Here is a 24144-nt window from a genome sequence, read left to right on the forward strand (position 1 = left end):
AATAAATAAATAAGTATATAAATGCCCCCTTTGGCGATCCCCCCGGCCATGAAAGCCCAGCCCGAAGAAACGCCGGCTCTAATGTGTTTGCTGCTTCATTGTGGGAGGGGGTCACTGCTGCTGCTGCTGGTGGCTGCCCAAGGGCCGGGCCTGCGCACAGCGGGCTCGTTTCCCTTCCCGCAGGAAAACAGCGGCCCTCCGTCACCCGCGGCGGCGGCTGCGGGACCCGCGGACGGAACGCGAGGCGCGAGCGGGTGTCCAGGCGTCCAACCGCGCCCCCCCCCCTGCCCCGCCCCGCCCCGCCCCAGGGGAAGCCCCCGCGCCCGCCCAGAATCCTCCCAATCTCTCTCTCTCTCTCTCTCTTCCCCCCCCCGGGGTTCCAAAGGGAGGGGGAGCGCGAGGCGCCGCCTCCGGGGGTCCGGGCGCGAGCCGCGGGGACGCCTGAGGGGGAGCTTTCCCAGCCGGGCGGGGAGCAAAAAAAGACCCTGTGTGTGTGTGTGTGTGTGTGTGTGTGTGTGTGTGTGTGTGTGTGTGTGTGTGTGTTGGGGGTTCTTGGGAGGGTCCTCCTCGCTCTCGCTCCCCTGACCGGCTCGCCCCCTCCTCCTCCTCCTCCCCCCCCGCCTCCCCTTCCCGCCGAGGGCCGCCCTTTTTGGCGACTCGCGCCCCCTCGCCGGCGCCTCCCTCTCCCCTCCCTCTCCCCTCGTCGCTCTCCCTCCACGCGTCTCCGCGCTCCGCCCCCTCCTCCTCCTCCGCGCTGCCGCTGCTGCTGCGGTTGCTGCGCCGGGTGTGTGTGTGTGTGTGTTCGCCGAGGCTGCTGCTGCTGCTGCTGCTGCTGCCGGTCCCCCGTTGGCGGCGGCGGCAGAGGCGGGAGGTTTTTGCGCGGCCGCGCCTGGACGAGCCCTCGGAGCCCCTTCGCCCGCCCGCCCGCCGCCGCTCCAGCTCCTGCCGACCTTCCTGCCGCCGCGATGGCTGAGAAAGCCGGGCGCCGCCTTCGCCTCCTGGCCGGGCTCCTCGCCCTCGCCGTCGCCCTCCTCAGCGGGAGAGGTAAGCCGGACCTGTCCGCCTCCCCTACGGGTCGCCCTGCCCTGCCCTGCCCTTTCCCCCGGGGTCCCCGTCTCCGTCCGCGCCCGCCCGGCGAGGGGACCGGCCGCCTCCCCCCCCACCCCCCGGGGGTCCCTCTTTGTGCTCGCCCCGGCCCGCGTATTCTCCTCACGTCCCCATGCTTTGGAGCGGGGGGGGGGAGAGAGAGAGAGAGAAGGGCGCCTGGATGGGCCGGCTGGATGCGGAGAGAGAGAGACCGGGGGGGGGGTGTCCGGGCCATTACTTGGCTAGGTTGGGCTGGCTGCACCATTGCGCATGAGCTCCCTTGCGCGCAACCCCCCCCCCCCGCCAAGAGGCGGCTGGATGCGGCCGGGCCTCGCCGCTGGCCATGTGTGTGTGTGTGTGTGTGTGTGTGTGTGTGCAAAATAGACCCAGCTGAGATCCATCTTCTTTTTGGCGAGGGGCGGGGCGTTTTGGCAGGAGAGAAGGGCTGCGGGCCCGAGGCTGTCCCCCCCCACCCCACCCCCAGAGCCCTCGCCTCTATTGTGGCTAGTAGCGTGCCATGCCTGGGTAGCATAAAGAGTTGGGCAGAAGGGGTTTGTGTGTGTGTGTGTGTGTGTGTGCAGGGGCGGCGGGGGGGGGAAGGGAGGCGTCTGGGCTGGAAACCTTCTGAAAAGGAAAGAAAAGGGTGCGGGGGGGGGGGGAGTAACAACCAGCATAGGTGGGGCGAGGTGGGGGGTGGGTGGGACAGACCAGTTGAGACCACGGTGGCGGAGGAGAAAAGCTATCCAGACACGATGCAGACATTGCAAAGGTTATCTGGCTTTTGTCTCTTTGATTCTCATTTACAGTCAGATTCCTGCAGGCTGCTGTCTCTCCTTTTTCTGCATTTTTTTTCTTTGGGGGGGGGGGAAGAAGAGAAAACAGGCATTTGTCTCTGGAATGCAATCCTTCTTCTCTTGGAGAACAATAGGAGACCCACCATGAAGCCAGGATCTCCCTACTGGCTCGGTGGATGAGCTCCTCACAGTGAGGAACCTCCAGTGTTTTATGCTTCTTTGCTTCTAAAAGAGGTCCAAGGGGGAACACCCACTGATTTAAAAGGCAATCTCCTTTCAGGGAAATGAGCTTCCAGCTCTTGCTTCTGTGCTCATCTCCTTTCTCGCCCTTCCATGGCAAGAATCCTTCGTTTCAGAGACCTGTATTTCATATTTCTGTAAGTTGAGAGACACAAAGACTTGCACCTCTCCCCCTTCGTTTTTAAATAATCGAGGGTGGTGCGTATGAAAAATGGCTGTGCAGTGTGCATTTCTAGTGTCAGTGCAACCCCAGAACCATAGGGCGTTTGAGGATCTGTAATTTACCTGATCCGGCCCTGCATCAGCCTCCCCCAGTGTGCCAAATATCTTTCACTTTGAATCGTCCATGTTGAGGTTGCTGTTCCTATGTGCACTTCTCTAGGTATGAGCAAGCGCTCAGATGGATCTGCTTCCTGACTAAAATGCACATAGGATTGTGTTCTTAATCCAAAGCAAAAATCAAAAATTCCTTGCATTATGTCAAGAGCATCCACTAGGCAAGGAATGAGGCTTTTCTGTACAGGGAGAAGCAGTTACTGTGGTAATAATAATAATAAAAACCAAAAAAATTCAGCTTTGAAAAATGCTTATTTGCTTGCTTGAAGGCAGAAACAGCCTTAAGAAGATGGTCATTGTAAACAGGTGTGATGCTGACTGTAGTTATTTTGCAGTGTGTATGTAAAATGGTACAAAGTGCTTTGCAGATTAAATGCTGGTTTTGGCCTAGTTGCGGTTCTGTGGATGCATTTGGTGTCATATACATTTGGGGCTAACAGAAATCATCCTGGCATTTTTCCTCATACCACCTTCTTGAAGATAGTGATCAATGGAAGGTCACTTGAATTGTACTCACTATGCAAGATGAAAGCTGGCTGGATAGCTCAGTGAGTTAGGTTTTTTGACTTGCAGAGGCAGAGGTTAGGAATTTCATTCCCCAGGGTGCATCCCGGGAGAAGAGCCAGCCTGCGTGGCCTTTGGCAAGTTTCATGGTGGTTTCAAGATGCTCCCAAAAGAAAGATACGGCGAACCACTTCTGAATACTCTCTACCTAGAAAACCTTCGAAAAGCATTGCCATAAGTCAAATTTGCCTTGACAGCACACAATTATAATATGCAAGATGAAGATGGAGGATTAAATTTAAAGTCCCTTTGGCCTTGGGGTTTCCAGCAGTAGCTCCATGTGCATCCTCTGATGTAGTGGCTCACACCTCTCAATTGCATGCTCCTTTTTTGCTTTGTCCTGAAACCCCTCCCTCCCAGCCCCTTGTCACTGAGTGATCACATATTGTGCCAGTAGACAGGTTAGTGACATTTCCCCCTGCACTATAGCAGCCTTTCCCAACCCGGTGCCCTCCCAGGTGCGTTGGATAAGGCTCCCATTATCCCCAGCCAGCCTCGTTAGACATTCTGTCCCAGATGGTTCCACATCACACCAGTTGCTAGTTGACCCTCCAGAAGTTTTGAACTCCAGCAATCCCTGACCTTTGTCTGTGGTGGCTAAGTCTCTGGGAAACTGAAGTCTCAAATATCTGGAGGGCCAAGAGATACCTGTCATTCACCTGTGCCACACCCATGTTATAAACCGCTGTGATGGCTTTCACATCATTATATCTCCACCCTGTGAGTTAGCCTCCCTGCCCCATAAAGTATAGGGTTTTCAGATAGATGGCCAATTCTGCAATTTTGGATCTTATCTATTTTATTGATTTCTTTAAAATATTTTTAACCCTAATCCCAAGCAGCTGCCTTGTCCATTTTGGTGGATCAACCTGGTAGACTATAACTCCCATTGTCCTCAGCCACAGACTGGTGGGAGTTGCAGTGGAGCACATTTCTGGCTGGTCTAGGATGGGCTCACACTGACTGGCAACTGGTTACAACTTTGACCTAGGCTGTCAGAAAGACCGCATGCTTGCTTATGAACTTACCTGCACTCTGGGATCTGTTGGAAGGGCCCTTCCCTCTATTCTGCCATCTTCAGAAGCTTGTTTGTTAGATCTTCATGGCTGTTGCTCCCGAGCTCAGTATTCCTCTTGCAAGAGAGGTTAGATCTTCGAGTTGCCCTTTCACCACCAAACAAAGATCTTTCCATTCTTGTAGACCTTTGGCAACCTGTCTTACTTCTAAGAAAGACACTCTTAATGGGCTGGGTTGCTTTGAGTTTGCTTTCCACTGAATCATATTTAAGTGTTGTGATTCAATTGGATATGTGTTTTAATATTGCACCTTTTATGTTTTTATTTGCATTCTTTTTACAAATCACTTTTTGAGCTGCCTGGAGTCTCCGTTGGGCAGGGATACAAATCAGATTACTCAGTCAATGATAAATAAATAATTAAACAAACCTCTTCAAGGATAGTTTCTTAATTCTGCCTGGAGATGCAGAGACCTCTAAAGCTCTTAGCTGCTGTAGCCTTGCCGCTAAGAATTCACACATCTGTCCAGCTGGAGTACCCAGTCTCTGTTTAACAGCCCTGCAGGCTAGTGTGAAAGGTAAAGCAGGAAAGGCTTCTTGATAGACTTCGCAGCTGGTGCCGGCCTTCCCTTTGACCTTCTGTGTCCAAACACACTTAGTTGCGCAACCTTTTCAAATTCACTCAGCCTTTGAAGCATGGGGAGGGCTTTGCCAACTACTCAGCCCGCCCTCTTTCCTGGTTAGACTCTGCATCTGTCAGGTACAATGGGTTGTTGCACTGCGGACCTTCCTCTCCCAACCAGAAATACAAAAGGCTAAATAACTGCAGGGAGTAAATTTGTACCATTAGCATCTGAAATCTCAATTATTAGCCAGTTACCCCCTCCTTAATTAATCCTTTGATGAATTATGTCTGGATACCCAGGGGCTACCCGAAGTAGGTATCCAACCTTCTGCCAATCATTTTTTTTTTAAAAAAATGAACGAAACCTCTCATCTTTTTAAGTCTTTGCAAAGTTTTCTTAAAAGTAAAGGTTCCCCTTGACAATTTTTTTGTCCAGTTGTGTTCGACTCTAGGGGGCAGTGCTCATCCCCGTTTCCAAGCCATAGAGCCAGCGTTTTGTCCGAAGACAATCTTCCGTGGTCACATGGCCAGTGCGACTTAGACACGGAACGCTGTTACCTTCCCACCCAGGTGGTCCCTATTTATCTACTTGTATTTGCATGCTTTCGAACCGCTAGGTTGGCGGGAGCTGGGACAAGTGACGGGCGCTCACTCCGTCACGTGGATTCGATCTTACAACTGCTTGGTCTTCTGACCTTGCAGCACAGGCTTCTGTGGTTTAGCCCGCAGCGCCACCACGTCCCTCCTTAATTAATCCGTTGATGAATTATGTCTGGATACCCAGGGGCTACCCAAAGTAGGTATCCAACCTTCTGCCAATCATTTTTTTTAAATGAACGAAACCTCTCATCTTTTTAAGTCTTTGCATAGTTTTCTTACTTCAGTGCAAACTTGCAGAACCGAAGCTAGTTCTTCCAAAAAGAAATAAACTTTTTAATATTGAAATTTATTTTGAAATATACAGAAAGCAACAGGAAATGGATGCAGAGACATAACGGTAATAAAGGAAAGTTAAATTGAACTAACGGCAGTAGGGAAAACCTCTTCAATATAGAGCTTTCATTTATTTATTAAATTTGTCTCCCGCATTTCCACTTAGAAATAGTCTTCCACACAGCTAACAATAATGATATGGATAAAATATAAAATGTGCATAACTAAAATATAACTGCTCATAAATGAAAGCATATCAGTGTTTTATGGCAAACGAGTAGAGTTCTTATTGAACAGAATGGAAAAGTGTCTTTGTATATTGAAATGTACGCATAAGAAGGATAAGGTGTAAAAAAATAATGCAGGATGTTTCCAAAGGATACACTTCCATTTTGCTCAGCCTAATTCTATTTGTATGAACTGGCAAACAAGTATCATGAAGTTGTTAGTTCACAAAACACATAACAAACAAGAAATGCTTCCTGCATCGCACTTGACTTGCGTGGCTGTACGCAAAAGGCATCTTGAAATCCTGTGTCTTGTGAGCGGGTAAGAGAAGTCAAGGAATGGAATTATTCAAGCTGGAGGAGACATTTTCCATGGTTTCTTAGCCCACTGCCTCCTAATGAAAAATACATATGTATATCTGTCTAATTGCCTGGAAGTATGTGTGCTGGCCACAAAGACAGATGAATAGTTGGTTGTTTACAGTCCTGGCTTGAAGGGCATCAATAAGGAAAACAAAATACTTGCCCAAGACCTGTATTCTTCTGGATGGTGATGAACTCGTCTTCCCCCATTCCTCACTGTTAGTGGTCATTAGAGTCCCCAAAGGGCAACGCGTTACCCAGACCTGATCTTCATAAAGAGCAACATGTACCCAGAAAGAGACATTCCATCTTTGTGTTTTGGCAGGGCAGGGGGTTTGGAGAACACAGGGGGTTATAAAACAATGGGCAGAGCTGGCCACAGCATATATTTTTTGCCCAAATCAGCAGCTCACGCTCTGTTCTCAGCCATCTGCTCTGAAAGCAGAAGTTAGATAAACCTGGTTTTGTCCCTGCAGCACAGAACCACGTGCTATCTGGCTACGACAGTCATAGTAATAGTAGGAGCCTGATTTAGTTTTTCTGCATGGCTTGGAATTGCACGAGGGGGGCAGTAGGGGCTGTTCATCGATTCCATTGCATTTTCATCGCGAGTGCGTGTTTGCTTATTTTTATTGATAGGATGGCTGACATCTCCATCTTCTCCATATTTATGCAGCTATCAGGGTGCCTGAAAACCGACTGGAACCATTGCTTTCTTCACTGCAGTGGGGAGGATAAAAAAGGGAGATTATCTGGGGCTTTTATTCTATTGGTGGGTGTGGCCAGAGGCAAACAAAGTGGTGGCAAAAATACCAGTGTGGCCAAAACAGTTACTGCACATAAATGAAGCTTTGGAGGCTAAATTTCAACCTTCCTGAATGGGAGACAGCCCTTTCCCCAGTACAGTGGTGCCTCGCTTAACGATTGCCTCGCTTACCGAGGAAATCGCTTGATGATTAGGTTTTTGCGATCGCAAAAGCGATTGCAAAATGATGTTTTAAATGGGCTTTTTTCGCTTCCCGACAATCGGTTCCCTGCTTCGGGAACCAATTTTTGCATTATGACAATCTAAAAACAGCTGATCGTCAGGTTTCAAAATGACCGCCGGGTGTACAAAATGGCCCCCCGCTGTTTTCTAGGGCAGATTCCTCGCTTTACAGGCAGTGAAAATGGCCGCCCCATGGAGGATCTTCGCTGGACGGTGAGTTTTCAGCTCATTGGAACGCATTGAAGGGGTTTCATTGCATTTCAGTGGGCTTTTTTATTTCACTTAACGAGGATTTTGTTCTACAGCGGTTTCGCTGGAACGGATTATCCTCGTGAAGTGTGGCACCACTGTAATCTCAACTTGGTGTTCATGGTTCTTTTACCTGTTGCCGTCTTGTAAACAGTCCTATCAGGTGGGACAGATTGAGAGGGAGAGATATAAAGAGAGAGAACCTATGCTTCCACAATTGTTGCAGCCCATTGTCTTTTCTATATTCCAGTCCAGCAATCTTAACTACTAGATCTTTTGCCTGTACCCAACAATGGTGTTGTGGAGGTTGGGCCCCGGAGAAAGAAAGATGGCGCTCCAGGACCTGAAGTTCCCCCTGCCTGCCTTAGGGGGGCGCTGTGTAGTGTGATTCTCTTCTGGTCACTCCTTTCTGGACCAGTCACTGTGTCTGAAGGTTCTTGGAAGGAAGCCTCATGCAGGACACATCCAGTCTAGATGTAACCGAGGGATGTGTCACTGCCGGTGGGCAGAGGCATTAACCATCCCTGAACCGGAAACTTGATGGGTGAACTGGACTTATCCAAAAAAGGGCTGGGAGGAGAGGCAGTCTGCCAGTAATCTCACTGTGTTCCTCTTGACTCAGTGAGTAATTGGGAACTCTAAGATCAGGAGTGGATGAATCTCTAATGAGCTGGGTATGCGAGGGTGGTTTAAGAAGCAGCTTTAAATCCCAGATGTATGGAGCTTCTCTCAGCCTAAGAGATGCATGTGATTTCAGAGATACTTTGGGGTGTGTATGTGTGTCTTCTAATAGGTATCGGGGACAAAGACAGAAAGTGAGTACTGAAAAAGTGCTTTAGCTTAAAGCTGTAACTTTTCAGCATTCTGGAGTGGAGAAAACCCCACCCAAGAGCTGTGGGATTTCCAGATGTGTCATGTTGAAGGAGACAGGGCAGTTCTACCGAGACCTCGAAGGCTGGATTAGGACCACAGGAGGACTGGATTTCACCCCAAGCCCTGAGGTTTGGCACCTCTGCCTAAAATTGCACCAAGGACCTTCCTGCCTACCTCTCTTTCCTAACTACATCAGCACCTCCCACGTTCATTGCTTATCATCTTAGTTTTAAGCCAACAAGGGCAAATTGCTGGGTTCAGTAATTAAGGCTTAAAGCCACCAACTCTGTTTCTAACCACATAGCGGAGCCATTGACTCAACACGTTTCAGCTGGGTATTGCTCTGCTGTATTTATAGCAGAGTGTGACCCTGGCTTCCTAGGACACCAACTGGGTGATCCAAGAAAACAGAGCAAGGAGTTCTATTTATAGAACATTCAACTTCTGCTCTTGGGTGTCTCAGGCAGAGCAATTAGCTCCCTTAAAGTCAAGACCCAACGTGAAAAAATGTAACAATCCAGTAGATCTGCTTTGCAAACAGGTAGACAGAAGATGTAGGGACGTGGTGGCGCTGCGGGCTAAACCGCAGAAGCCTCTGCTGCAGGGTTAGAAGACCAAGCAGTCGTAAGATCGAATCCACGCGACGGAGTGAGCGCCCGTCGCTTGTCCCAGCTCCCGCCAACCTAGCGGTTCGAAAGCATGCAAATGCAAGTAGATAAATAGGGACCACCTTGGTGGGAAAGTAACGGCGTTCTGTGTCTAAGTTGCACTGGCCATGTGACCACAGAAGATTGTCTTCGGACAAAAACGCTGGCTCTATGGCTTGGAAACGGGGATGAGCACCGCCCCCTAGAGTTGAACACGACTGGACAAAAAAAATTGTCAAGGGGAACCTTTACCTTTACCTAGACAGAAGATATTACAGCACACATTTCTTTGTATAAGGCCTGGCCATACATGCCTATATTAATCGTTTGTCAACCATAAAGGTGAGAGAGGCACTGTGTTGTACTGGATAGGGTGGTAAGCCAGGTGTTCTGAGTCTCATATCCCTTTTCAGCTATGGAAACCTACTCCTTGAACATCTTACACACCACACACCCTATAGGGTCTTCCATAAATCAGACGTGGCTTGATGGCACGCCTCCTTCCCTCCCTCCCTCCTTCATACAATACAAAAAGTGAAACATACTTAATACACGCCCTCTCCTTGCTGTCAGAAACACAAGTGGATCTTTAAGACTGCCTGGTAGGGCCTTGAGGATTATTTGAGATGCAACACAGCCTGGCTGTTTAACATGGCTACCTCCCCGGTCAAAATGGCTGTGAGGATGGCCAGCCTCTGGGAGGAGAGGAAACAAGAAGAAAACGAATACAACCTTGTCTTGATCTCTCTTTATCAAGCCGGCATGTAGTGGTAGAGTGTTCGCTTTGAGCTAGAGAGACCTGAATTTAAATCCTGAAGCTTGCTGGGTACAGAACGGTGCAATCTTTCAAAGTGGGAGAAAGTAAACAGGACGTGAGAAAGGGGAGGCAAAGCAGAGGGTTAAATCTTAAGTCATTGTTCTGTTACAAGAAGTAATGCAGGAGGGTAGCCGCAGACAAAGAGTGGGGGGGGGGTCTTGCCAGTCAGACATCGCCCATAGATTTGTACAGAGCTGGGCAATTTGGAACTTTTGGCCTCTTACCTTAAACAATGGCATTCCCCACGGCCATCCCAAATCTGCGTGCAGCTGCCTTAAGTCCCTTCATAGGGAGAAAGGCAGCCTATGAATGACTCTAAATATGTTCTGAGAATAATGGCTGAACATAAAAAACGTTGCTTTTAAAATATTATTCTTTAGATCACTTATCCTTCTGGGTCTTTTTTTTTTCATGCAGAAGTAATGATTTTAACATTAACAGGTTAAATTAATGTGTTGTTTCCAGGTTCAGCAAAGGATATGCTTTTGCAAAACCCATAGAAGTTTCAAGATTGTGTCAATATTATAGACAGGAGGTCTGTAGCTCAGGATGTGATAGGGCACATCCGTAGCAGGTAGAAAGTTGCTAGGTTTAATTCCTGCCCCCCCCCTTTTAAAAAAAATCTTTCAGTTGGTCAATAAAAAAAATCTTTGCCGAAGGCCCAGTCTGATCCAAGTGGGCTAGATTAAATGGGCCCAAAATCTCATTCTGTGTATGGGAACTTGGTAGAAGCCTTGATGCATAATGTACGAAGGACTATCTGTAGTCTTGGCTACAATGCCCGGGAGAGGTTATCAATGTATAGAAGAGTGGGAGTGTCTCTTGCATCAGAACCTGGTGGAACAAAAAAGCAAACCAGTGTCTTTGAAGTGTTCTGATAGTGTATTCTCGCCATTTTGTGGAGATATTAATGCAGTTACGAATGCAGTTGCATTTTGAAATAGCTGGCTGTGTGAAGGCATAAGCACAATTCATTTTCCCCTTAAATATGGGTGAGCATGGCATCTGACCAACAAAACTCTAGTTATGGGGTACCTGCAAACCTGGATTTGAAGTGATCATCTGCAGACCTGGTTACGATTCCCATGAGAAGTAACCAGCACGTGAGGGGGGGGGGAATCAATTGCATTTTGCATGGTTAAGAAAGCCTTTCTGACTTTCTAATTTCTCTACCACTGAGAAGGCAGTCTTATTAGTGTCTTCTAAATGCACCAGATAAAAGCATATCTCTTTGCTCAAGCATTTGGAAAATAAGCGATGGATTAGTTACTGACTGCTGTGTTTCTCACCCAGAAGTGTGTTGCTCTGTTGCTTTTCTAGAGCTCACCCAGGGAGCTACTCAGTACCTCCATAGAGTAGAACCTCCATAGCTCCATGATTTAGGTCTCTAGCTGCATACAGTAGTTCAATTCCCCACTGGGTCTCTTTCACTAGAGCTGGACTTGATAATCTATAGGGTCCCATCCAGCACTGCAATTCTAAGATATGATTGAAAACAATGTAATGATTTTCAGCTTATTCAGTAGCCAACCTGAGGCCAGAGAACATCATGGTGTGCATGTGCAGACTAGAATACTACAGCATGCTTCCATGTTGTTGTTATCTATGGTCAAGTCACTTTTGATTTAAGGCAGCCTTAGCAGAGTTCTGGAGATACATGACATAGGCAAGGAGTCATTGACCATTGCCACCTCCTGGTCAGTTTAATTGACTGAGCAGAGATTTGAACCCTGGGTCTCCTGAGTCTTAATCTGACATTATTCCTTACATCACACCGGCTCTCAAATGTGGTTTTTACATAACAGTTTAAATAAAGACTTTTAGAATTGTTAAGATTTCAATGAACTAGGGGCAATTGGCAAATTTTCAGCAAATGGGTTTCCAAATTCTGGCATCTCTTATCGACCTCGGGGGTGGGGTGGGCCTTTTGTCACACTTCCCAGAAGAAAGGCTGGTGCGTGGAATTGTCAATGCCAGCCTGTCCCACCTTCTCAGTCCTAATAGGACTCTAGTTGCAGAGTCTCAGTCGAATAGAGTGAGCTCGGAAACTGAGAAAGAAGAGGAATGTACCAGTAGGTTTAGGGAAAGGGGAAGTTTTGCAGAAGTGCCTCTTGAAAGATCAGATGCCCAAGGAGTACAGAGAAGCCCCCCCCCCCACGTGCAGATGCTGAGTATGAAAAAGAAAAGCTGAAAGTGGGTGCAGGACCCAATTGGGAATGGAGTGTCCCAGAAGCTGGTGTGACTGGCTGAAATTCTGAAGAGAAACATTCTTGCTAGAAGATTGGGTTTAAGCAGGTAGAAATCATTCCAGTTCAGTTTTTTTTAACATTTCTCCAAATCTCATCTGTGTTGTTTCCTTCTCTTTGCTTTGTACCAGACGACGAGACCATGGTTTCCTTCTTCCTACAGGGAAAGGAGTTCTAATTTTTTCTGCATTTTTTTCTTATGCATGCATTCATTTGTTGTTGTTTTTTGCCTCGTGTGTGTTTATTTATTCATTGTACCTAATTTAAGCATTCTCTTTGTTGTCTAAAGTATGTTCATGTGTAGTATTTTCGGTGGTACCCATTTGCAGCCCTATATATTTCAAAATGTGGATATAGTTTTGTATGAATCTGTAATGCCTGGGAAGACTTGCAAATGTGTCAGATCCTTGAGGTGATGTATACCTCTTCTCACAGGTGTGGAAACTCTTATTTTGAAGAAGCCACTAACATCCTTTTCCATCTGTAGTGAAGCCATGCTGCAAAATTATATTTTAGGGTTGTGGTAGTTCGGCTTGATTCTAGTAACCCAGTTTGTCTGTTGAATGTTTCCACCTTTCTCTTAACAAAAGGGACCCAAGACAGCGTCCACACTTTGGAAGAAGCAAATTTTTTTAAAAAAAAACAACACACAAATACTTTAAGACAAATATAACAACATTTAAAAATGAAGTAGGTCTCACACTTTCACCAAGAAAACTAAAGGGGTTTACATGGCCTCCCGTTTCTCCTTGCTTTATTCTCACAACCACCCTGTCAAATAGTTCAGGCTGAGAGACTGTGACTGGCCCAAGGTCACCCAGTGGACTTTGTGGCCAATTGGGGGTTTGAACTCTGGTCTCCTGAGTTCTAACCACGTTATAACCATGTTTGCAGATCAGAACGGAATGGTGCGTTTTAACCTCAACAAGATGGACAGGTAGTTGGTGACAACCTTGTAAAAACCTGCTACAGTGGTGCCTCACTTTACAACGTTAATTCGTTCCAGCGAAATCACTAGAGCAAAAACGTCGTAAAGCGAAATAAAAAAGCCCATTGGAATGCATTGCAACCCATTCAATGTGTTCCAATGGGCTGAAAACTCACCGTCCAGCGAAGATCCTCCATAGGGGTGGCCATTTTCGGTGCCTGTGCAGTGAGGAATCCATCCCTAAGCACAGCGGGGGGCCATTTTCTTCAGCCGGTGGCCATTTTGAAACTGGACGATCAGCTGTTTTTGATTGTCGTAAAGCAAAAATCTGTTCTCGAAGCAGGGAACTGATCATCACAAAGTGGAAAAAAACCATTCAAACCATTTTGCGATCGCAAAAACCTCACCGTCAAGCAGATTTGTCATTAAACTGGGTGATCGTAAAGCGGGGCACGACTATACTTTGTCTTCTTATCCTTCTCTTCGATATGCTGGCAGCTCCACCTCCACTTCTGCAGCATTGCCAAAATGCAGGGTTGCCAAATTACAGTCTACATATGCTGCATATGTTTCCTTCTATGGCTGAGAAAACAGGAGATGATACAGCTGTGGTTTCTGTACATCCTACAGAGGGCTAACACTAACTAGACAGCAGTCAATCTGGCCTACTCCTGTGCTTTAACAACATCTTGATTAGCAGAAATTCCCAAGTTACTGGATTTTTCCTATCTCCATAGTGTAGATAGCATTCCTGCCAGCTAATAATGTCTATATATTGAGCCACTGTTAAAAGGCTAAAAAAAATCTGGCAACTAGTTGCACTGAGATGTGTAATGTGCTGCTCTAACTAGAGATTTCTGTGCTCGTTTTGAGTGAGAATGCTTGAAAACTAAATTGGATTCTGTGAGGGTCGCCCCAGAAGCTTTGCACATCAAGCAGTAGAGTTAGTCCTTTCAAGACACTGCCGGACTGTGTTTGTAAGGCTTGTCTGAGATTTTTTTGGGGGTAAGATTTCCCTAGTTCTCCATCTCCTAGTACGTCCCATTCACGCTGACTCAGAAGTATCTCTCTTCCAAGGCTGCTTCTAAAAGCTCTGCAAGATCTGTGAAGAAAATTTCCCAGCCATCCCCCAAAAAGGGACCATTTCTTGTCTCGTCCATTTCTTACTCTCCTTGGCAGTTTCATGAACATTGTGATAGCAATGGTGAAGCTGGTTTAGGGATTCTGTCACCCGTAGGTTGTCCTCTGAGATGTCCATGAAGCTGGTGATTCCAATTCTGTAGGGACCGTGTGTGTGCTTCAACTTTTAGTCTGTACTTTGCAGCAGCTATCCAAGGTGCTGAAGTGTATTTTCAAAATAAGGTCAGCCGCTGTGTTAATTCCTTGGAAATTCAGGCTGGTCACCACACTCCCCAACCAAGCTGGAGTCTTGAACCTTCCTTACATGAACCCCAGGGTCTGACCAACTTTTTCTGTTTCTGCACTCATTGTATTAGGCACTCCTGAGAATTCAGTTAGTTTTTAGTCCTTTTTTCAGTCTTAAAATATCTGGAGAGGCAGAGTGTGTAGCTGAAACCTGCAGTCAAGCTACATAGCTGTGATTAGTGGTCTAGATTTTCATTCTCCAGAGGGAAAGATATAGTTAATTTTTATCCCCTCCGCAGCAGAAATGGCAGTTATCTTTTGCATGTACCCGATGCATTTGCTTGTTCGCCAATTTTTCGCAAGTAGCAGAAGGATGTGGCTCTCATTTTGAAGGAGGGCTTTAAAGCTGAAATCCTGTTCTGCTCCTCTGGAGATAGGAGATTTGGAAAGGAAGGGTGGAATTTAGAATTTTCACTTTTGCTTCTAGGCAATAACTCGTAACGCTGCTGAAATGAAATAATAATCTTAAGCAGTCACTAGACTCCTCTAGTGTCGCCATGTTATGTAGAAAATTATTATGGCTGCCAACCAGTAAAGAATTGTTGGTTTATTAGTCACCTGCCTTTCATCTTAAGGGCATTTTTAATATACAGCTTTTTAATCAAATTATTATAGATAGATGCTTTTCTGATACATCTTGAAGAAGACCCAAGATAATTCAACACTTTAATAAGCAAGATATTCTGTTCATTGTTACGATGAATTGCCATTTTAAATAATTTTCTTCTGTGTATTTTCTTAAAGACACAAAGTTTAAATAAAATTGTTTCCAATAGTAAAGGAATAATTTTCAGTTCCCTGTCCCAGTTTTTTTAAATTTTAATCAAATGATAACTGAATTGATAATCAATTAAACTTTTCAGCATATGATATGGAACAAACCCTTTGTCTTATTCTTTATGGCTTTGTGTGGATGGAACATGTAAAGTATGATTTAATGTAACATGAACAAATTTTGGGATCATGCATTTTACTTTCAGTGTAGCCATAGGGGATTATGTTTGTTTCCATATTTAGTTAATTAGTTGATTATGTCTGGAACCCTAAACTATAGTTAGTGTTAGATACTTTTCACTGAGAGAAAAGAGCTTCATAAGGCAGCCATTGAAGTTGACTTGCTTTGGTAAACCATAGTTAAGACTAACTACAGTTTGCACAAGTTCAGGCAAAACACTAAAATGGAAAATGGGGGAAAAATTGAAGCAGAAGCCTCCAGTTTTCTCTTGTGGCCTTGTTTAAGGCCATATAACTATACTACCGAGTCAGTTTAGTGCTGCATTTGAGTGAGTCCAATGTCATTCAGCTTGAAAAAGATTATTTCTTCTGTCTTACAACTCCTCTTATCTCCCTGACAGCTGCCTTGATCTTATTGGCAAAGAGACGAAGTGTAAAAGTAACTACAGTAATTAGAAATTATTTAATAAATAAACCAATGAATGGGCAAAGAGGAACAAGTTCTTGCAGTGATGTGCTGCAACCAAAAGCCCATGCCTCTGGGGATTACTCTGGTCACCTCATATTCTTTGAATATGTTGGTGATTGGACAGGTTCTTATGGAAATCAGTCTTTTTTGATATCTTGCCCCTGCCGGAGTCACCCAAATGATGCTTGGAAACAGTTTGTGAGTTGAACGTTTGAATTTCAGGAAGAGTTGCCTTCTACAAAGCTAGACTGTTCCCTGCTGGGGAGCCGCCCTTCAGTGTCTTTTCCATCTTTCGCTGCATTATCATAGGACATGCTGGAGACTTGGTACCCAACACATGCTCTACCACTGAGCTGCAGCGAAACACAAATATTCCAGCTTTCCCCAAAACACATGCTCTAGGCTGCCTGGAGATGATTTGAAAGAGAGATTTGTGGGCGCATCGTGTGTTTCCATTATACCCTAAAGATCTGCATTTGAGGTGCGGGTGGAGAAACTCTTTAAGTTGAAAACCAAGTTGAGTTTCAGGTAAGTTCTGAACTGCTGGATAATTCAGTGGTTTAGACCTCTGGCTGCAGAGGCAGAAGTTGGGAGTTTGATTCCCCTGCACTGGGCCTCCTTGAGAGGGGCTGGACTCCATGGTCCATAGATTCCGTTCCAGTTTTGCAGTTCTATTATTAAATTCTCAAGAGTCACCTTTTCATTGAGTTGGAACTTAAATAGGTACCAGTATATTTTAGCTCCTGGTTAAACTTTTTGTGGAGGCACTTCAGATTTCTGGAATGGGAAAGAAGCTATATAGAAGAGACTGCTCCCCCAACCAAAATGATGAAGAGAAACCTCGGGTGGGTAGAACGGAGGATCATCAGGAGGGCTGGATTAAGTCCTAGGCTGTTGAACTCAAGCGCCATCCCTGGTTCAACCCCCATTTCTTACCAGGTGGCGTTGAGCATGAGCAGCTGTAGAGCTTAGATTTCCCCTGTGAGGCAATGGGCCAGGATTGGGCCCACCAGCCTATTCAAACCGCCACCATCTTTCGTTCCCCTCTAAGCACGTTTGGCACTTCCTCCCTCAAAGGAGGATGTGGAACGTCTGCTGACTGCGCCCACGGCCTGGTGAAACCTGCCCTTCCCTTTGCCCACGTGCCTTTTTGCAGAGCGCAAGCAGCTGTTTCTGGTGACAAGAATTAGTGAGCGACAGCGGGGCCTTCAAGTCTAGGCAAGGGACCTTCTGCAAAGCTGCAAGATTGCAGTCTTTGTGGAGAGAGAGGGGCTCCGAGAAAGCCTTCCGTCTTGAAATGGAAAACAAAGGAGAAGGCAGGCAGGTTCCTTTGCTACAGACGGCTCTGTCTGCATCCTTCTTGTGCATATCAGGGAGCTGGCTGCCGTTTTCAAAGGAAGGATGCTTCACAGAGGCGCTTTGAAGATGTCTGGCTCCCCACCCCCCACCCCTTTTCTACTGTCACTGCAGAGCACTTTTGTAGGGAACGGTGGCAGAAGGAGACAAGGAAGTGAGAAAATCTTGCCTTGTGCAATTGGGTCAACACTCCCTTCCTAGAGGCCCCCCCCCTTTTCTTTTGACGGGAGCAGAGGTCGGCCCATTATCTCATGTCACACGTGCCATAAGAATGTATGTAGAAGTGCAAAGCAAATTACAGATCTCATATCTTTCTGCAGCCCTTAGCTTTAAAAAAAAAGGGGGTGGATATATGCTGCTGTTCTGCTTTAGGGTGGCGATTCTGTCCTTGGGAAGGAAATTCAGCTTCTGGAAATTTGTTGGCCAGTATCCTGCTGATAGTAGACCCACTGACACAGTGGGATTCACATAAATATTAGCCTCCCATTCACCAGTTGAGTCAGCGGATCTCTTCTTAATAATAATAATCATGTGCCATCCAGTCAATTCTGATGGCAACCTTTTTCCAGGGTTTTCCAGACAGGGAGAAGTCAGGAATGATTTAACATTCCCTTCCACGGGGGCGCCCTGGGGACTTTGCAGCTTGCCCAAAGCCATACAGGCTAACTATTCTCCCATGAGGCGCAGTGGAGAATCGATCTCCCAGCCTCTGGCTCCACAGCCAGAGACCTAACTAACTGAGCTATCCAGCCAGCACGAGTCTTTTCTTAGCTGGGACAAAACAGGTTTCCAGTTCTTGAGATTGCAAGGATGGTCTTAGAAGGAAGCGAACATGTGCTGAAATTTTACAAGCCACGAGACTGGTAGAATAAGAGTTTTGCTCTCCATCTTTTCTCTTGACCAGTAATAATAGAAGACATTTTGGAAAATAAAACAAATTGACCAGAACAGTGCGCCTAGAAAAAAAAAAAGAAAATAAGAAGAAAAATAAGAATCATGTCCTGAACCCTCAGTAGAAATGTAGGGAAACCAAAAACAAAACCAAACAAACAGGATATATCCCACTTTTCACGTTGGCTTTGTACTTAATTGGAGGGAGTTGTTTGGCAAAGGAAAATAGAATAGTATAATAATTGAATATAATAAAAAATTCCTAGACCACCACATATTTTTACTACAGTCTTTCAGAAGTGTCACATAATTCTTGGTGCAAGGGAGGGCAAAGTGGTTCCCTATTTGTTTTTACTATCACTGTGGACTGGGCAGCAGATATTCCCCTTAAAACAATATGTGTGTGCGTCCATGCGCATGTGTGCATTGTTTACCAGGTGATTAGCAGGGATGTTGGCAAGTCTTTGGATCTGAGTCCCAAGCCTTAAGTTTGTTGTTGCTGTTGTTTAGTTGTTTAGTTGTCTCCGACTCTTTGTGACCCCATGGACTAGAGCATGCCAGGCCCTCCTGCCTTCCACGGCCTCCCGGAGTTGGGTCAATTTCATGTTGGGTCAGATTCATGTTGGTCCCCTTCTCCTCTTGCCTTCACACTTTCCCAACATCAGGGTCTTTTCCAGGGAGACTTCTCTTAAGTTTGAGTCACTATTAAAAACAAGCTTTATTCTCCAGGAAAAAAAAGGGGGGGAGGGTTGGTTTGGTTTTGAGCTGCAAGTTGAGTCTGAGTCTTTGGAGAGAGAAAAACCTGAGTCAAGTCCAAATCAAGTCTCTGGAGAGACTTCAGTTTGACTTGACGTTGAGGCCCTCAACTTGAGTCCCCCATCCCTGGTGATTATATTCCTAGATGCCTTCTGGGAGGCAGTGCTTAACCAGGTTGAAAGCAAACGGCATACTCCAGTTGTTTCAAAGAGATGTGCTTGTTGCATTTTTTAATTGTAATTTTTGTCTGCTGGTGCACAACCATGGCGTAGTGCGGTGTGCCTTTAAAACGAACTGCATGGACATATGTGGTTGAAGCTGTTTGGTGCTTCCTGCAGACAGGCACATGAATTTCTTTGTAGACAAAGGCACACCCCTCCTGCAGACCACATTTTAAAGAAAGCAGGATCTCATCCCCTCTTTTGCACCACTGAAATTCAATGGTGTGATTTCCCCCTTAGTTGGTAGAGGGCTGGCTAGTACTCATGGGCATCGTAGCCTTTGGATCTGGGTAGGTAATTTTGCAAAGCATTGCTTCTCCAGGGTATGGTTTCACTTGATTGAAAAGGGTTCGATCAGTTAATTGAAGATAATTAATTTAAGCAAGCCATTAAATTGTTCCAGGCAATTGACCTGCTTCCTTTCCCTCTCAGCTGATGCAAGAGATGAGATAGGACAAAGTCTGGATTACTCTGGGGCAAACTCTAGCACAGGAGGGTGGAGCTCATCATGGGGAGGGGAGCAGTGGGTGAAGAATTTGCTCAAGAAAGTGGCGTCAGTCAAAGGTTTTCTGGGACGTGCGGTGGGTCAGCTCTCCAAACAGCCTGGCTGGAAGGAATGGGTGTCTGGAGAAGCAAAGCAGGCGTAAGACCAGTCAACCTCAGCCAAAGAGGTAAAGTTTGGGGAAAGTGGGTGAGTGGGGAACAGCAAGGCTACAGTAGGAAGAGAAGCCAATGTCATGACACAAGGCTGAATGGAATCAGGGCGTGTGTGTGGATGTCCTTTGAGTTTAGCCCCCTTTCTCTATGGCTGTGTCCCCAGTGTTTGTACCGAACATTCAGAGAGAGGAAGCTGTCGTATACTGAGTCACTCTTGGCCCATGTAGCTCAGTATAGCCAGTTCTGACTGGCAGCGACAGCAGCTCTGCAAAGCGGCAGGCAAGAATCTTCCCAAGTCATACCCGGTGATGGCAGGCATTGGACTCTACATGCAAAGCATGCATGCTGTGACACAGTGGCCCAGCTCCTTCTCCGGCATAGAGGCTACATAGACCACAAAGCTCAGAAAACTGGCATATAGACTTTGATTAGGTGTTGGCTGATTAACCGTAGGTATAGCTAAAATTAAGTTTCTGTTTCTGGTGGTGGTCGTGGCTGCACAAGAGGGAGCTTGTGTCCCTTTGCCTCAAGTTAGGGCTGGCCCTGTCAGGTTCCTTTTTTTAGTTGGAGGTGAATGAAATTTAACTTCTGGTCAGTATTGCCAGTTCAGTCGAAAGTTAACCCCTTTGAGCTTGATGGGGAATTCTGTGATTTGCCTTTAAAAAAGAAATCTGATGTTTTGGTACCTAAAAGCAGGGTTCATTGTAGTTACCAGGACCTCTTTTTGAATAGAGAGCATTTTGGATTTTGGAGCATCTTTCTTTGTTTTTATTACATGGGAGTGAAAGCTAGAACCAAGGTGGATTGGATTTAAATAACATTTTTAAAAATCATACTTTTTATGATTTAAATTATAACATTGATTTGAATAAAAAAAATTTAAATCAATTTTTATCCACCGTGGCTAGAACCCTCCACTTCCCGAAAGAAAAGCAGACATTATTGGAAGTGATGGGGAAAGTCCTCCTTGCCTTCCCTGGAATTCCACCGGCTTGAGTGACTGAAGCACAGTCTCCAGCTGCACAAAGGGGTCGGGGGTTTTCCGCCTGCGTCGCAGACAGCTCTGATTCGTGTAGAATTTTAATTGATAAGACTCCATATCATGGCTCGAAAGAAGCTGCTAAGCTTTGCTTCCTATGTAGGGCTGTCAGAATGTGACTGCCACTACCGCCTCCACGGATGCTTTGCCTATCTTGTCAGCCCAAACTAGCAAAATCAATTGGGAGGTGTGGTGGGAAAAGCAAGGAGGTTATGGGTCACCCCCAGGCCCACGAATGAGAAGATTCCTTTGGAACTGTCATTAACAACATGATCTAGTATTGGTTTTTTCCTGCTGTTACTACTATTTATAAAAGGCATATTTTCAGCAACAAGGAATTGTTATATTGTTTTAAAATGCTGTGAACATACTTTGGGTTGTTTTAGTGTATTGGAAATGTATTTGTTGTTGTTTAGTCGTCGTGTCTGACTCTTTGTGACCCCATGGATCTTAAAGGTATTAGATCCTTTTAATATGGTTTTTATGAACTGTCTCTCACCTGGAGATCTGTCAATAAAAGGCAGAAATAATTTAAAGAGAAATAATCCAATACAATAAGTAGAAATAATAACAACGTTGGCTTCGTCCACCTATTAACGGTTGTTGTTACTGTTCTGTCAACCTTAACAGTCCTTTCCTGCTATGCATGAACAGTGCAGAAAGGAGAGATTTGCAAGGCAGTTACTTTTAAGGGCGCATGGAAGTTATGATTTGCATGAATGGCTTGGTTCTCTTTTCTGGACTACAGTGGTACATGGCTCAGGTGCTAAGGACGTGATGTATTGTTGGTGCTGTGATTTATGTTTTTACCCCACCTTTACACTGCTAGATAGTACTCAAGGTGGCTGACAGTCCTAAAACAAGATAAAAAAAACATAAAATTAAATTCAGCAAAGAGGCCAGAATGCTACTGGTGTGATTCAAGTGACTGGAAAAAAAAAATAAGGGATCATGGTTTCTGTTGCTCTTCTAGAAAATCAGACTTTGTACTTGATGCCTAGGATAAGCTGACTGAGAAAAAGGGGAGAAAGAACTCACTGGTAATTGGATGGCAGAAAATACCTGTGCCGTATCTCTTTGAGAAAGGAAGCTTCAAGGCCAGATTGATCCCGCACCTTGGTAACAGAGTTAATTAGCAGAATGTCTTCAACTGAGTAAAGGAGGGGAAAAGAAGTTGCTCCTTTTTTGGTGTGAAAGTTCAGGGAAACTCAGCTTAATTGACAGATATTCTGGAATGGTGTTGAAATTAAAAATCTGGGTGTAAAATGGGGACAGAAGTTAACTTGGTTTAGCCTCATATCTCTTAAGGGATGCTATTCTCATTTGCTGGTCTGCTACACTACTTGCACTCTGTACATGCTCTGTAACTATACTGAATTTATGCCAGGATGCATTAGCATAGATTCGCTAGCTTTCTTATTGTCTTGTGGGGTTGTTCTTGCCTCAAATCTTTTGGTAGCTTAATTTGCTCCACAGGCTTTTTGTCTCTTCTGTAACCGTTAAAGCTGTTTGAAAGTTTTGCTGTTTATGATTTTTCATCACCTTTCATAGAATATAAAATTGTATACCTGTTTTATTTTTGTGGACTGAGAGGTTTGTTGGTACCAAGCCCATATGTTTTGTAGTTATATTTGGCATTCCTACCTTGCAGGGCTGGTGTAAGAGCCAAAGTCATTAACCTTGTGGGTATTTTGGTAACTCCCCAGAAGCACTGTTTAGTCAGAGTGGACTAAGGGAATGAGAGGGTACCGGACATGAAGATTTCCTCCATCCATCAGCATGTTTTCAGTCTCCTGTATTTTATCCATGCCAGGACATTCAGTGTAGTGTGGCTGAATGGTTAATGTGGGCCTCTCTGACCTGGGGTAACCTTGACATTGTTCATGTTGGCTAATTGTAGCTAATCGATGAAATGTCCATGGACCCAACATCTCATCAGTTAGCCACAATTAGCTGCAGCAAATTATGCAAGCCTTATGTGAGTGCCAGTAGGATTCTGGACAGCATCATGGAAATAAAACAAAATAAGACCATAAATATATTATGGAATATAGAGGAGAGTGTCTAGGCCTTTTGAAGATGCATTAACTGTTCCTCAACTTTGTGTGATGACAGTAACACGCAGTGTGTCAGCAGGCAAATTTGTGTTGCCTTTGGAGGCCAGCCATTGCGATCATTGCTGGGATTGGTCATCAGCTAAAAGCCATGCCAGGGTCTGATGAGACAAGCGCTTCAGATAAAAATTAGTTCACCAAACCAGATAGTCTTGGCTGAGCAGGAGATAATAATAATAATAATAATAATAATAATAATAATAATAATAATAATAATAATAATAATAATAATAATAATAATAATAATAATAATAATAATAATAATAATAATATAATTTATTGTCATTGTAAGTATATACACAGTATACCATACAACAGTATAACACACTCTCACGCAAACTAGGAGTTGCTCACAGAGCAAACAGGACAGCCAAGACACCAGTACTAAAGACTAACCGTAACCTCCTTTTCTAGCGGCCAACCATCCCCGCCATGCTTCCTCACTTCCCCTTTAAAATCTTTCACGTTCTTTGTCCCTCTCCAGAGACTCTCTTTGCAAGTCCCTTCAAGTTGCTGCTGTCACATCTGACACATGGATGCAGAATAGGTGAACAACAGCGGGTGGGCTGTTCACTGGAGCTCAGTGGGGTCGTTGTGATGAGGCAGGTGGACTCTTTCCCCTCAAAACGCGATGTGATTTTCTTAACGTGGACGCTGAGTGGACATGGCAAGCTTAGTCCCGGAACCTATTTATAGAAGGATTAGCTCCTCGGAGCGCTTTGCTTGTTTAATTTTTCAATATTATGTTAATCATTTGAGGGAGAAATTGTAAAGCCTGGGGCTGAATTTATTTTTGCCTAAAAACGGCCTATCGCGCCTCTGGAAACCGCCAGGGGGTGTGACTGAGTGTGTATTGAAAGGCTATCTTGGGAAGTCGGGACCTGTTTAGGACTTTAATCAGAACTGGGGATGTCCTTCTGGTCACTTCCAGCCACATTGGCGCATCATATTCGCCATCAACGTAATCTCAGTTCTGTCAGGTTCTTTGGAGATGAACGGGCCTAATATGAAACGCCTCATTCTTGCCAGAACACTACTGTGTTTTTTTTAATCAACATGACTAGGAAAGATGAATTAATAGCGTGTGATACACAGGAAGTGTGGCTCTATTTTTGAAGTGAGGAACTCAACAGATTCCTGCCAACCTAGCCGTTCGAAAGCGTGTAGAAATGCGAGTAGATAAATAGGTACCACCTCGGTGGGAAGGTAACAGCGTTTGTGTCTAGTCGCGCTGGCCACATGACCACGGAAACTGTCTACGGACAAACGCTGGCTCTATGGCTTGGAAACGGAGATGAGCACCGCGCCCTAGAGTCAGACACAACTGGACT

At 45.4% G+C, this 24144-nt stretch overlaps 1 protein-coding gene across 1 annotated transcript in view; it reads left to right on the forward strand.

Annotated features, from left to right (window-relative positions):
- The first annotated feature begins 827 nt into the window (after positions 1-827).
- CD99L2 (CD99 molecule like 2) overlaps positions 828-24144 on the forward strand; it is a 63595-nt gene continuing 40278 nt past the window's right edge. Inside the window, exon 1 of the mRNA XM_072981350.2 lies at positions 828-1044. Within this exon, the coding sequence (XP_072837451.2) occupies positions 966-1044 (79 nt within the window). The 5' untranslated portion in view covers positions 828-965. The remainder of the gene's footprint in view (positions 1045-24144) is intronic.

Source organism: Pogona vitticeps, chromosome 11 (genome assembly GCF_051106095.1).
Source record: "Pogona vitticeps strain Pit_001003342236 chromosome 11, PviZW2.1, whole genome shotgun sequence".
Taxonomy (NCBI): domain Eukaryota; kingdom Metazoa; phylum Chordata; class Lepidosauria; order Squamata; family Agamidae; genus Pogona; species Pogona vitticeps.